Source organism: Rhinoderma darwinii, chromosome 5 (genome assembly GCF_050947455.1).
Source record: "Rhinoderma darwinii isolate aRhiDar2 chromosome 5, aRhiDar2.hap1, whole genome shotgun sequence".
Lineage (NCBI taxonomy): Eukaryota > Metazoa > Chordata > Amphibia > Anura > Rhinodermatidae > Rhinoderma > Rhinoderma darwinii.
The window spans coordinates 317,724,694-317,740,455 of record NC_134691.1 but is presented as its reverse complement, the minus strand read 5'-3'; the positions used below and the strand labels follow the sequence as shown (position 1 = coordinate 317,740,455).

Below are 15,762 nucleotides of genomic sequence, written 5' to 3'. Positions count from 1 at the left end.
TAATCCTTATCTTGACTCTGATAACTTGATGCAGTGTAATAACATCACTTAAGCCATTGAAAAACCATTCAAAGTCAATGCTATTTAAGGGTTTGTCTAAAATGAGAAAAAAGTGTAGTTTAAAAAAAAAAAAAAAGAGCGCCACCCTTGTCCAATTGGTTGTGCTTGGTATTGCTGCTCAGCCCTATTCTAATGGCTGAGTTGAGTTGTAATGTCAACCCATGAATACAAGAGGTGCTGGTTCTGAAGAAGAAAATCAGATGCTTTTTTCTTATCATAGACCACTATTAGTATGTTAGTATTATAAATACATGTCATGCCATATGCAATATATCTATAATAGTTCACATATTCTTTCCACAAAAAAACTTTATTAAATCTAACATAATGAACATGTGATACATTTTTACTATACACATCTAATCCATTTTTTTACTTTTTTGCATTGGAGGGTGTTACAGATTTTGCATTGGGGCTTCAAGTGGCGCCTCTGGCAATTTACTAATAAAATTATATTACCAGAATCACTCCTGAGGAAGCATTTTAGATCTACTTACTTTCCCTATTAGTCAGTAAATTACAAATTGCAGTTTCCAACAGTCTGTAATCGAAAAATTTGTATGTTGACTGATAAGGGGGAAATTTTCAAACAATTTTAATTCCCCATGTAGTAGGTAATGGTCGCTCATGCAGCAAATGGAAGTGATCCCACTATATTTTCGTGAATTTAACGCAAAGTTCAAATATGAATATGCAGCATATCTATAAGTAAATATTTGGGACTACCTTTTTGCACAAAGTGAACACCCATAGTCTGTATTATGAACAATTTGATATCAATGACTACTCATATTACTTATAAGAGACATTTAAAAGGTGTTTCTGGTTTCTAAAACCCATTTTCAAATACACTATTATAGCATTCTGAGGTCATAGAAGGAGGGTCACACTTTTGAAACCTCCATAGAAACATAGAAGATTGACAACAGAAAAAGACTACTTGGTCCATCTGGTCTGCCCTTATATTATTTTCTTTTGAAGGCATTAATATAAGGGCAGGTTAGATGGACCATGTTGTCTTTTTTTCTCATCAATTAGGTGGTACATAGAGTAGTTTCAAAGAGCGTCGCTCACTCTCTCTCTCTCTCTCTCTCTCTGTTTCACTCTCTCTCTCACACTCTCTCTCTTTCACTCCCTCTCTCTATCTCTCTCTCTTTTTCTCTCTCTCTCTCACTCTCTCTCTCTCTCTCTGTTTCACTCTCTCTCTCTCTCTCACTCTCACTCTCTCTCTTTCACTCCCTCTCTCTATCTCTCTCTTTCTCTCTCTCTCTCTCTCTCTCTCTCACACTCTCTCTCTTTCACTCCCTCTCTCTATCTCTCTCTCTCTTTTTCTCTCTCATTCTCTCTCTCTCTCTCCCTCTCTCTCTCTCTCTCTCTCTCTCACTCTCTCTCTCTCTCTCTCTCTCTCTCACTCTTTCACACTCTCTATCTCTGGAAGACACAGCATGTTCATACATTCCAAAGACAGCTCACTAATTTTAATAGTCACCATGTAATGCTTAATTTGTCCTGTGGCGGTGCTGCAGGAGAATTGAACGCTTACTGACATGCTCCCCGGCAGATTATTACAGATCGTTGGGGGTGCCAGTAGCATTCTTAGGGAACCCTTATAACTAAAAGGAATTGTAAAAAGTGGACAACCCAGTTAAATACTTATCTGTAATTCCTGTTCAAACCAGTCCCTCTTAGTGTAGCCATTTTATTTTTATATGTATTCTACAATTAGAAGTACAGCTTTCTTCTGTACATTATATTTTGCCTTTCGGGCTAGCTTAACATATCCTTACTGAGTGCTTTGCATGAACTAATTTTCTGAAATACTTTTTCCCATCACTAATTATTTCCCTGTGAGCAGTTTCCATACATGACGCTGTAAAATGTTGCTCTCCGACGTAGGCAGATGATATCCTGAGGATACCCCCTGTCAACTTCACTGCTCACTCATCTGTATCCCAGAGAGTTCCTCAGAATATCAACTGTGCGGCAATTACAACAATTTAAATATGTCTGCCTTTAGGATACTCAATATGGCCATACAATCAAGCTCTATTTGTCAGGGGTAGGCACTTCCATATCCCCACCAGCAACGTGTGGCTGAGTATTAAAAAGAGCTGAGTTTATCCTGTTAGCCTCTCCAGCCTGGATAAAAAGTCAGTATCAACCTGATTTTCCCAGAGATGCTATGGAATCATTAGTGAAAAGTGTACAAAAAAAAAATATTTCCAGGGATTGAATGGTATATAAATTGCAAAACTTAAAAGGGAATGTAGCGTCAGGAAAGAACATATTATTTGATCAGATTTTTATTCTAAAATAGTTTTTATTTTTTTAAATGTTGGCGGTGGTTTTTTTTTATGTTTTGTTTTATTACTGTCCACATAATTTTTTTTTAACTTGAAATATTACAGTTTTGGCCCCTAGAGTAGACACAATAGGCTGACACTTCCTGCTTTCTGTAGCTCACCTGACATCTTTGCTACAGTATATAAATAAGAGCAGTCATCTCATTATCAGGCGTGTGATTTATTGACAGCTCGATTGTACTTCTGAAGATCTAGATAAGGTAGTAACACTATACACAGAAAAGACTCTGTATGCAACTTTCCTGCAATAATCTATGACATTTCTCTCTCAATTGACCCTCACTCATTGCAGTTGCCATAAAGCACACACACCCTGCTGCGCTATCTCTACAGACAAAACAGGAAGGAAGCGTGTGTCTCCAATATGGCCGCCCCCAGGGACGTATTAGAATTGATGACCTGTCCTTAGCATATGCCATCAATATTAGATCGGTGGGGGTTTGACTGTCTGCACCCAGATGTTTGAAGGGGCTTCGGCACTCATGTCAGCGCCGCTGCCTCTTCATTGTTTACATGGTTCAGGAGACACCTTTGTCCCAGAGCTGCTGGTAGGCACTGGTATATTTTGCCTATAGGTGAATCCAGCCCTGTATATATGCATAATCATTTATTATGTTTGACTGCGGCTTTATACTGGGTTTAACTATTTATTTGTAGGGCTTCCATTGTTTGCATGCTCCAAGTAGCAGAGCTCCAGACTTGGTGGGCCCCTTATTGAAACAATCTGAAAGCCACATGTATATGTGAACGGTGGTCGTAGGTTGCTGTAAATTTATGTTTTGCACGTTATTAATAATACTATAAAAAACACATAATGTGCAGACATGAGAGCAGCATGAAAAAAAGGCAGGAGAATTAATGACATGTACACATCATTTGGAAATAAATGAGGCAAAACATGAAAGCCATATGACATAAATTCTATTGGGTTATTGCATATATTTCACACACAATTGGTTACTACAACACATCTCATCTCTATACAGTGTATTTTTCCTTTTAAATGTGCCTAACATGCAGACAAAGGGTTAACAATAGATAAAACTTTGTCTACTATATGTCTCGTATAAAAATTGGCGTCTTGTAGCTCCTACAAATTAGTTGATGTGGTGGCGGCGGCATTAATGTTGGCAACTGAAAGGGGTTTTGCTGTGAGAAAAAATTGATGAATCTGATCTGTGGGAGTCGAACTCACAGCACTCCCTCCGATCAACTGTTTTGGAGGGGCAGCAGTGCTGCTTCCCCTTCATGCCTTAACTGTTCTATACTGTAAATTTCCGATACACTTGTAGCAACCGTTCACAATATTACAGCCTTCTCCCATTTTAGAGAATAAGGGAAGTCCGTAATACTGTGAACCGCCGCTACAAGTGTGTCAGCGATTCACAGTACGCAGCAGTGACAGGAATGAAGGGGATGCATCACTTGCAAGAGCGCTGTGGCCGCATCAAAAGAGCTGATCGGCGGGGGTGCCAAGATGCGGACCGCCACCGATCAGATATTGATAGCCTATCCTAAGGACAGGTCATCAATTTTGTGTTACTGAAAAACCCCTTTAATATCTACACAATACAACTGCACTGAATTGATGGTGAATCTGCATCACTCTGAGGCTGGGTTCACACGACCATGTTACGTCCGTAATGTACGGAACGTATTTCGGCCGGAAGACCCAGACCGAACACACTGCAGGGAGCCGGGCTCCTAGCATCATAGTGATGTACGCTGCTAGGAGTCCCTGCCTCTGCGTGGAACTACTGTCCCGTACTGTAATCATGATTACAGTACGAGACAGTTGTCCTGCAGAGAAGCAGGGTCTCCTAGCATCGTACATAACTATGATGCTAGGAGCCCGGCCCACTGCACTGTGTTCGGTCCGGGTCTTCCGGCCGAAATACGTTCCGTACATTACGGACGTAACATGGTCGTGTGAACCCAGCCAAATGGTGCTTGTGATTTACTGACACCTGATTCTTCACTATCTCTTGACTCAAGGATGTGCCATTTGTGCAACCCAATATATTTGGGCCACAATTAGTATTGGAAAACATGAAGGACATTTACAATATGACCAGTGATAAAGCTCCCCATTGAGCTACTAGGGCTCTCCTGAAAATTCTAGGGAACTCCCGACAACCCATTATTCCTCCATCAAAATGTTTTTGCTTTTCATAAATTTATTACAACAGAATAATGTAGGTGGGGTCTAGTGTAAGTAGATAAACTTGCTACCATGCTGTTATGGATATTATGGACAGATTTGTCAGTGATCATTAATATGTCTAAAAGCAGAGAATTTGGAGGCACAAAAAATCCCTGAGAATGTACAGAGGAGTAATATACTATAGCGGAGGTGTGTTTCTCAATGTAGCAGATAAAACAATGTGTTTTCTGTGGTTATCCATACGGTTAAAACTATTTTGTTTAGTTATTACTCCTAACAAAGGGAAAAGGTAAATGTCAAATCCCCATCTGATACATGTAAACTGTTTATTGTATACATTTTCTGTGGTAGACATGATTATCTTTTGTTATATTTGTTTGCATAAATCAGTAGTACATGTGAAGATATGAAATCTTGTAATATATCTCAGGCTGGGATTACACCTGTGTTGTGCTATTCCGTTATTCTGCTCTGTCAGAGGAGCAGAACAAGGGAATAACGGAACCAATGGTTCCGTTGCACAACAGACACCACCGGTTGCCAACAGAACCCATTGACTTTAATAGGTTCCGTTGGCTTTCCGTTCGAGGTGTCCCTTGATTTTACCGGACACAGTAACGCAGCATGCTGTGCTATTGTCTCCGGTAATCTCTGGTAATCCCTGCCAGATCTGCGACGGAGGCCCCCAATGGAGCCATCGACGCAGATGTGAACGAAGCCTTAGGGGGAAGGGGCTTCTTTCTCACCTTCAAGCAGCCTTTAGTATCCTTTTTCGTGCCTCTAACATCTCTTTAAAAGTTCAGAAAGAGGGAGAGGAGGAAGATGCAGCTTCAGTTTCTCACTCAGTGTTTTGCTGAAAGAGTATGAGGAAGTGATGGGGGAAGAAGAAGCAGATGCAGACATCTTTATTGGCTTAGAGCTGTGCTTCTCAAACTCTGAGATGAACCTCAATGTTGATGCGCCTCCCAGTTATTGGTGAGGTGCACCAGGAGTGTCAGTTTTGACAGAAGTGATTATAAGCTGCACAGGCTTTTCTATGGTTGCTCTGCTTTAGTAACATAGCTGACTCCTTTTGTGCTTTTTTAATTTAATGTCTTACTGGGTTAAGGAGAGAATTTTTAGAATAATTGAGGTCATTTTTTTACATTTTGGCATGGACCAATGGTGAGGCCCCAGGAGAAAAAACGATTGAGAAGCCTTGACTTAGAGCACACAAAGTAAATGGGACGATGTGCAGTACCAGACTCAGCTGCCTTAACGGATGAGTCCTTGTGCCTGTGTAAACAATGAAGCGGATATGTGGCCCCTTTATAATGCTGATCTGCGGGGGCCCTGTTTGTTGGACCCCTACTGATTAAACCTAAATGGCCGAAACTAAGGAATAGTTATCAATGTCTGAGTCTTGGAGAATCCCTTTAATTTTGCTTTTTGTTAAACTTTACATTCTTAATTGTTGAAGTGAATATTTGGGAGATATGTTTTTCAGGCATTATTATATATCCCTGTGCAAGGCTTTCTCTTGAGACAAATACTATGTATGTACCTGAACATCTCTTTGATGAACAATGTATTAATCATTCAATGGAAAAATAACATAACATTGTATTACTGTGGACTCCAGGTGGTGCCATATCTAACTTGTATGCTATGTTGATTGCACGTTTCAAGATGTTCCCAGAAGTTAAAGAGAAAGGAATGTCAGCAATCCCAAGACTGGTTGCCTTCACATCAGAGCACGTATGTCACTTTATTGGTATTATCTTTGTTAAATCTTTTCTTATCTAAATCTAAAATGGTTACGTTTATTCGACACAAAATATGTAGACTTGTTAATTTACATGTAAAACCTTCAGTCCATTTGAGCTATAGATACATTATGCAACATTTATCTCTTTAAAACATGTTATTGATTGAGGGATATATTCTGATTATTAGATTTGGACTCGGAAAGGCTTTCATATTTGCTTATATGGCTTTGAATTGGGTATTGTGTGTACCTTCCACCCGACCAAAACAGCGTGAGGGTATGTTCACACGGCCAAATTTCAGACGTATACGAGGCGTATTATGCCTCGTTTTACATCTGAAAATACGGCTACAATACGTCGGCAAACATCTGCCCATTCATTTGAATGGGTTTGCCGACGTACTGTGCAGACGACCTGTTATTTACGCGTCGTCGTTTGACAGCTGTCAAACGACGACGCGTAAAAATACAGCCTCGTCAAAAGAAGTGCAGGACACTTCTTTGGACGTTTTTGGAGCTGTTTTCTCATAGACTCCAATGAAAACAGCTCCAAAAACGGACGTAAAAAACGCCGCGAAAACGGCACGAAAATCGCCGCGAAAAATGCGAGTTGGTAAAAAAAACGTCAGAAAAGCAGGGTCTGTTTTCCCTTGAAAACAGCTCTGGATTTTCAGACGTTTTTGTTGACTACGTGTGAACATACCCTAATAATAAAAGTTTTAAGTAGATATTCTTGCTTTTTAAAAAAAAAATAAAAAACATAAATTGTCAACCATAAACTAATTTGTAAATTGAAATAAAAAAATTGAGGGAAAGATGAAATCCTCAGTCTTAAAAAGGACATGTCAGCTCTCTGCACTTATCTGTTTTTGTTTTAAAAAATGCATTTGTCATAAAATAAAAATTCTGGAGCTTTTCTTAGAACTCTGCATAGCTATTTATACTAATAATGTATGAGTTAGGCCTCATGCACACATCCTTCACCATTTTCACGTCCGTTTAATACGGATCCGTGTGTCCGTTGTGACATCCGTGTGGTTTCCATTCTCACTCCGCACCCGTTCCGTTGTTCCGTTTAAAACGGACGCTGTGCTTCCGTTTGTCTACTGTTTTAACCCCTTAATGACCAGCCTATTTTAGACGTTAATGACCAAGCTATTTTTTACGTTTTTCCATCGTCGCATTCCAAGAGCTATAACGTTTTTATTTTTGCGTCGACATAGCTGTATAAGGTCTTGTTTTTTGCGGGACAAGTTGTATTTTTTAATAGCACCATTTTGGGGGACATATTATTTATTGATTAACTTTTATTAACTTTTTGGGGGAGGGGAATAGAAAAAAATCTGAAATTTCGCCACACTTTTTTGCGTCCTAAATCTACGCCGTTTACCGTGTGGTATAAATAACACAATAAGTTTATTCAGTGGGTTGTTATGATTGCAACGATACCAAATTTGTATAATTTTCAAAATTATTTGTTTTTGTGTCTCCATATTTGAAGAGCCGTAACGTTTTTATTTTTTCGCCGATGCGGTTGTATGAGGGCTTTTTTTTTGCGGGAAGACTTGTAGTTTTTATTGATACCATTTTGGAGTAGATGCGACTTTTTGATCACTTTTTAATCACGTTTTTTTAACAAGAAATTTCACAGAAAACAGCAATTTTTCAGTCGTTTTTTATTTAATTTTTTTACGGCGTTCACCATGCGGGTTAAGTAATGTAATAGCTTTATAGTTGGGGTCGTAACGGACGCGGCGATACCAAATACGTGTAACTTTTTTACTTTATTTTGTTTTTTTAATAGTAAAGCAGTTTGTAAGGGGAAAATGTGGGTTTTTCATTTTTTTTTCACATTTTTTTTAAATTAACTTTATTAAACTTTTTTTTTCACTTTTTTACTAGTCCCACTAGGGGACTTCACTATGCGATGGTCCGATCGCATTTATAATACACTGCAATACTTTTGTATTGCAGTGTATTATGCCTGTCCGTGTAAAACGGACCGGCATCTGCTAGGTCATGCCTGCGGCATGACCTAGCAGGCATTCGCTCCAGGCAGACCTGGGGGCCTTTATTAGGCCCCCGGATGCCATGGGAGCGATACGATCGCCGAGTGTCGGTGAGATGAAAGGGAGCTCCCTCCCTCTTTCCAAAACCACTCAGATGCGGTGCTCGCTATTGAGCACCGCATCTGAGGGCTTAAACGGGTGAGATCGATGCTAATATCGATCTCACCCGGCAGAGCAGGGACACTCTCAGCCCTCAGCTACCTCTGGCAGCTGAGAGCAGGGAGATTTGACAGTTCCCTGCTCTGTTTACTTATTCCGATGCCGCGACGTAAAAAGTCTATGGCATCGGAATAAGGCCCGTTAGTGACCGACGTAAAAACACTATGGGCCGGTCACTAACGGGTTAAATGGTCCATTAAAATCCATCTTGTGTGTTGAATGCAGGGCACTTTGGTACGCCTGGATGTGTGAAAAACGGATGGCACACGGATACCTTCCGTGTGCCGCCCATTGTTTTGACATACCCATTGGCTGCAATGCGCAGGACGGATACGGAACAAAAGTAGGACATGCACTACTTTTGACGGAATGGACGCAAGGAACCATTAAAACAACGTAAGTGTGCATGGCCCCATAGAAATGAATGTGTCAGTGTGCTATCTGCTAAAAAAAACTGATAGCACCCTGAAGAAAATAACTGAAGTGGGTATGAGTCCTAAGTTGACAACTAGACGTTACCATTCCCCTTGTTAATTGAGTGCGTCCCAACACACTGTGACACTGTCCAATAAGTGCTGACAGTGCTATACTGTCTAGGGACACAACCTATTGACAAAGGGCATGGAAATACCACGTTGACAATTTATTCATACATTTCCAGAAGGAATAACAAAGGAATGGCATAACGCAGAGTTCTATAAAAAGATGCTCCACTATTTTTATTTCATGGGGGACGCAAGTAGTTTTACTAAAACAAACGTCAGGAGAGTAAACTACCGGTATTCTTGGAGTAAAATATCATTTTTCACATAAACCTTTCAAAACAAGCAGCTAACCCAAGTGATTCAAATAGAAAGTAGCCTTTTCATTGTAGCTTCAACAGTTTGGGGTTCGGCTCTTTTCCCCAGTGCCCAAAGCAAGGTCCATGAAGTCATGGTTGGGTGAGTTTGGTGCAGAAGAACTTGACTGGCCCGCGCAGAGTCCTGACATCAACTTTAACGAACACCTTTGTGATGAACTACAACTGAGTTTGCGAGACAGGCCCTCGACAATCAATGTCTAACCTCACAAATGCTCTTCTGGACGAATGGGCAAAAACTCCCAGAGACACACTCCAAAATCTCGTAGAAAGGCTTCCCAAAAAAGTGTATGCTGTTTTAGCTGCAAAGGGGGACAAACTCCATATTAATGCCCATGGATTTAGAATGGCATGTCTTAAAATCTCCTGTAACAAGCTCAAGTATGAGACATTGTGTTGCTGAATGTCACATTATCATGAAACAAAATACCCCAATATTTTTTTTTAAAAACACGAAAATAAATAAAGTCTCTAAATTGAAGATTAAGAATGTAATTTTGCTTTATTTTGGTAAATTCAATATTCTGTTATTGAAAATATAATTTAGAAGAATTTTGTGATAAGGGAAGGCACGGATAAAATGAATTGACATAGAAAAGTAGAGGGTGGGCTAGACCGTGCCATTATGTCTTATCTCAGCTTGTATTTGGAATATTAATGTGTCTGATAGACGTAATTTTCTCTATTATGGCTTCACCATTTACCGGGACACCAAAGGAAACAGTACTTATTAGACTTTCCCCTGCTATCCCGCAGTAATCAAACAGAGACAGGTTGACACTTAGAAAAGAACATTAGGAGAAGAGAGTGACTCAACAAGCTCTGTGAATAGTACTTGTAATCACGAGTTCTTCTTATGTAAAATTGCAGAACTGAAGCATTTTAGTACTTTTCTGACCTCAATTGCTACCGCTGTACTCCATTTACATAAGCCATTAAGCCTTGTCTATAGTCACACGTGAGGTTCTGCGGGGTTGAGAGTAATCAGTGTCTACATGCAAGCAATTATCCTCTGTCTTATCTACATATAATTATTACTATGTATAATTATTTACGTCAGTGATGCGTCAATAAAAATGACAAAAGGCCTACAAGTTTTATTAATTTTAGGCTTTGTACATCAGTAAATTAACCATTTAGGTTTAAATAAGGCTTCTAGATGCAAGGTGAAGAAAAACAACAAGTCTTTATTTGCTAGGAGGTAGAACAATCCTTTTTTTTTTTTTTGCCTTAAATCGGTTGTCTAGGTTGTGGGCTGCTTTTGATACTGATTACCTATCCAAAGAATAGGTCATCAGTATATGATTGATGGGGGTCCGACACCAGGACCCCACACCTATCAGCTTTTCCTACAGGTGCCAGAAATGGTGTGGTCGGTGCCAAAAGCAGGTGGCTCCTGGCACAGTATAGTGGCCAAGCAGCAGTACTGCAGCTCTACTCCTATTCACTTGAATAAGAGCAGAGCTGCAGTACTGTAGCACGACCGCTATACAGTGACTGGAGCCATCTGCTTCCGGCATCGGCAACTACCCAGCTTCCGGTGCCCGGAGACATTCAGAACAGCTGATTGGTGCAGGGGTCCTGGGTACTGGGTACATAAATTTTTTGTACATTGGGAGTCAATGGCCAACTTATATCACTGTATGCCTATACAGTGGCATACATCAGAGGTTTTCGTCTGAGGTATTTGTCAGGGTAGATTCACAACGTATAACTCTAACATTGCCAAAAACAAAATGTGAACAGAGCCTAAGGCACTTATTTTTATGGATATTCTAGTCCTACAATGATGAATACAATACATTTAGTTAAGTCAATGTAAAATAGTATGGAAATAACCAGTGATTATTATTCAGCAAATTATGTTTTTATTATTGTGATAAAAATGAAGGATATGATTTGTATTTGCAGTTTTTTTGTTTTTTTTTATTGGTATTCAACAATTTTTCTTTTATGTAAAATTGTATTCCAATTGTCGTCACGTATAACATGTCACCACGGTATAGCAGGTATATAGAAATAACAGTTGCTGTAAGATATGTTGGATCGGCTCACTGTGAAAACATCTGATATAAGAAAGCTATTGACTGCTATAAATACACAGATTTGATCATAATTACATTCTTTTCCAGAGTCACTTTTCAGTAAAGAAGGGAGCTGCAGCCTTGGGAATTGGCACTGACAGCGTGATCCTTATCAAGTGTGATGAAAGGTAGGTATGAACCTCCAAATGTAATTGAACATGGAAGATTAGAACTAAAGTCGATTACCGATTAAGGTCATGGGACATCGAGCGAAGTGAGCAGTCACTGAATGTATTTGCTGTATTGAAGTTTTCCCACAATACAAAGGGATGAGGTCAATTCACCTTCAATAAGTGTACTGGACTATGTGACCGAAAAGGAAATTCAGTTTCACAGCCAATTGCGGTTGAAAAACAAAAGTCCATTACATTCAGTCCTTTAAAAATCCATTTAGTCCAGATAGAAGAAGTGCGATCACTTTCATTACTTCCTATCACTGAAAAGAGTCCATACTTACTGATACAAGGGCAGGTAATATATAAGTTCCCAGCAAGATGCAGACAAGGCACAACGTTATATGAGGGCTGTCATATAGATGCAAAATTCTAAAGAACATCCACTCACACACCGATCATCCATGATGGCGGGGGTGCTTAGTAATATCATTGCACACTGATAAGGTTTCCAGAAAGGTGGCAGTCACACGATTACAAGTAGTGCACCATCCTGGCTAGCAGCGTATTAGTTACACCCATACTATTAGATCAGGTAGGCTGCCCAACGCCTTCTAAGGTCTCATGCACACAACCGTAGCCGTGTGCACGGCCGTGATTTTCAGGTTGGCCGGCTGCGGACTGTGAGCCGCGGGCCGCCCGCAAATCGTAGGACATGCACATGGCCGCCGTCATTGTTTTCAATGAGCCCGGACCGCAGAAGACGGCCGTAATAGGACATGCCCGTTCTTTCTGCGGTGCGGGTTCCCGGGCCGTGCAAAGACCGCAAAAACTACGGTCGTGTGCATGGCCCCATAGAATGGGGCCGCAATTCTCCCGTGGATTTTCGGGGGAATTGCGGCCGCAAAAACACGTTCGTGTGAATGTGGCCTAAGTGTACAACAGAAAGTACTGACACCCCATTTTCCCCCAACATCACAAGGGGCCAGGCTGCATGTGGAAAAACAGTAAACATGAGGTATCTTCTTGTTTCCGACACTAACATCAAAACAAATCACTGAAAATGGGAGTTAAGAAAGTGTTTCCATCACATGAAAATCTTTTCAAACAGTCTGAAAATTCCACAAACATGCTAAAATAATTCATAGGCAATGTCCTAGTATAAAGCTGCCCACACGTTAGGTTGATCTACCAACAATTCTAATGTGTATGTGGGCATCCCAACAATCCCCCGGCATCAGATGTTGAAGGAAACGAGGATTGAGCATGTTCGATTCTTTGTTCTCCTAGAAGAGGTGTCGGCCAGCAACTTATCTCCCTCTCTGTAACAGAATAAAGAGGCCGAGGTTTGCAAATGAGCGTTCATGACAAATTTCTTATGTGTATGGCCAACATAAGGCCGGCTGTAGATCAGGGACGGGGAGTTTCTACCGGTTTCTCTCTTTAAAGGGGTGATCCGAGGAACTCACACAAAAAAAAATCCACAAAACCACCTGCAAACACCTCCAGGCATGGCTACTTGAAACTTGAGTGGCCAAAAACATAATTTACTTATAGCACCCAGATGTAACACCAGAACCACTTGTTATCTTCCGGTAATGAGGTCCGACTTGCAGTTTCGGTGTGCACTGTAAAATTACAAATGCCGGCATCCCCTTCTTTGACCTGTGTTCCTCTATCCCCACCCACATTGTGCATGGTAGTGTACTGCCGACAGAGCGGAGTGGAAAAAGGGGGCTGGCTTACTTCCTTAACATCATCTTTGTGCCAGCCCATAGCGATTATGTGATTTGATGACGCGCCGACACAGAGACCCCTCTTGGTCATGTTGCAATGTGTCTCAGCATCATTACTGCTGAATGAACTACAGGACTTTAAGGAACACCTGACTGTGTTGTCAATTGGTGTATGGGCACACTTCAATAAGAAGAATTATATTAGTAAGTCACTTAATATAGAATTATTGGATGATTGGCATATCATTTTATGGCGCTGGATAACCCTTCTGGATTTTTGGATTTTTTTTCTGTAAAAGGATTTCCATTGCCTATAGAAAATTACATAGTATCAATCGGAAGGTTCATAGGTCTTCGATATGAGTCGATCATTGTCTGTCAATACAACTCAAAGCCACAAGTTGCCAAGGATGTGGGTGGGGAATATATCAACTTTTAAACTCACTCATATTTTTCTAGGCAACAAGGAAAATAAATTCTGTTTTGCATGTGGAAAAGAGATAATAATTGCCGACTTAATTCAAGTTATGAAGTATGGCATCTGTTCTGCTCTGACTGGGCCCCAGTATTAGATTAAACCTTAATATGAGTTTAGAATGCTTTGAAGTTGAATACACACATTTAAATCAATGTGATAGAAATTATTCCGAGCTATGTTATCCGCTCCTATTACATTTTATTATGATTCGGCTCAGTCCAACATCTTAAATGTTTCATGCTTTTAATTACAGGGGGAAAATGATCCCATCAGATCTTGAAAGCAGAATCATGGAAGCCAAACAGAAAGTATGCACCATTCCATTCATTTCAAATACACTTTCCATGGCAGTATTATTTATAGGGAAATGTGGGGGCAGCTGCTATTAGGAGGAGTTGGATGTGTGTATGTGTTCTGTAAGGCTGAAGTGTAGATTTTTTATGACATGAGGTTTTCAAGCTATATATTACTTTAGTACCTTGATATCAATGGCTGATAAAACAGTGGGGAAAAAAAAGGCCAGGAGGGTTAGCTGACGAAAGTAGCCAGGATACTAAATGAACCTAGCCGAAAATTTAGAAATCAAAACAATAATGGGAAGCAATCTGGACGTAGCTAGAGGTAGAGGCCATATGCTTGCACCATCTTGCAGAATACTTCTAGTTATGTAAACTACTTATTATGTCGTACCCCCTTAGCCATTAATCTCTTGATATAAAGACATAAGTGTATCTATAAATGCGTAGGCAACCACTATAGACCAGCACCACAGGGTCCCGAAAAAGTAATTGCCTCCACACACTATGGCCTAAAGCATTGATCACTACCAAGCATATCAATACTAGCAGTACTACACCTATTTCAAAATTACTAGGATTTTTTGATAGACATCAATATATTTTATGTTAGTAATCACCAACCTTTGAGAAACTACAGCACCCAACATGCCTTGACAGTCGTAGGCTGTAGTTTTCCAGCAGCAGGAGAGCCAAAAAAAAACACCGGTCTGTTTTACACCCACATACTGTATGTATCTTTATAAATCTTTCTCACTTTTCCAGGGATATGTGCCATTTTTTGTTAGTGCCACAGCGGGGACTACTGTTTATGGTGCATTTGACCCTCTTGTTGCTATATCTGATGTCTGCAAAAAGTATAAAGTCTGGATGCATGTTGATGTAAGTAATTCTACATTTATTTTAATCAATCAGTTACGACATATAACATATTCTCACTCCCTTTATTGAAATCCTGTCTACTATTTTCTAATTTTTTTATCATTATTATTGGATCTACTTTGTCTTTTTATTTTATGCTTTTTTATGTTATTACAGTTTAAAAATTAAAGCATTATACATTGTGAGTTCTCTGTACCTGTTACTTTATAGTAACATTTGCACTTTTTTATGTTTAACTGTATGGTCTAGACCAGTGCTTCTCAAACTGTAAAAGCGAGCCGCACCGGTGAGGCGCCCCCCAGGTCCCAGTTGGGGAGGCAATTTTGACAGGAGTGATAATTTATTGCTCAGGCCTTTTTCTCTCTGCAACAATCTCTGATTTGGCAATATAACAGACCCATTTTGTGCTTATTATAATATTATTCTAAGTTCAGGAGCCAAATGAAAGATATATTGGTGAATTTTTTACATTTTGGCATGGACTTTGACTAATGATAGTGCCCAGGCATCACTATATTCTAGGTGGTAATGGGGGCCAGTAGAAAAAGGTTTAGAAGCCCTGGTCAAGAATATACTTAATAAATAGAATATTTTTCTTATTTCATAGAGATACTGTTTCTTAAAAATATGAAGAACGTCTTTTACATTGATTTCTCTGTACAGTAATAAATTATTAAAAACTTAGGCCCCAGGCACACGGCTGTAAAAAATCATCTGTAATTGCGGACCGTAATTACGGTCTTCAATTACAG

At 39.8% G+C, this 15,762-nt stretch overlaps 1 protein-coding gene across 1 annotated transcript in view; it reads left to right on the top strand.

The window, feature by feature from the left end:
- Positions 1-15,762, top strand: part of GAD2 (glutamate decarboxylase 2) — a 77,787-nt gene that overhangs the window by 35,049 nt on the left and 26,976 nt on the right. The window contains exons 8-11 of the mRNA XM_075827527.1: positions 6,209-6,324; positions 11,554-11,633; positions 14,086-14,140; positions 14,894-15,010. Coding sequence (XP_075683642.1) covers positions 6,209-6,324; positions 11,554-11,633; positions 14,086-14,140; positions 14,894-15,010 — 368 coding nt within the window. The remainder of the gene's footprint in view (positions 1-6,208; positions 6,325-11,553; positions 11,634-14,085; positions 14,141-14,893; positions 15,011-15,762) is intronic.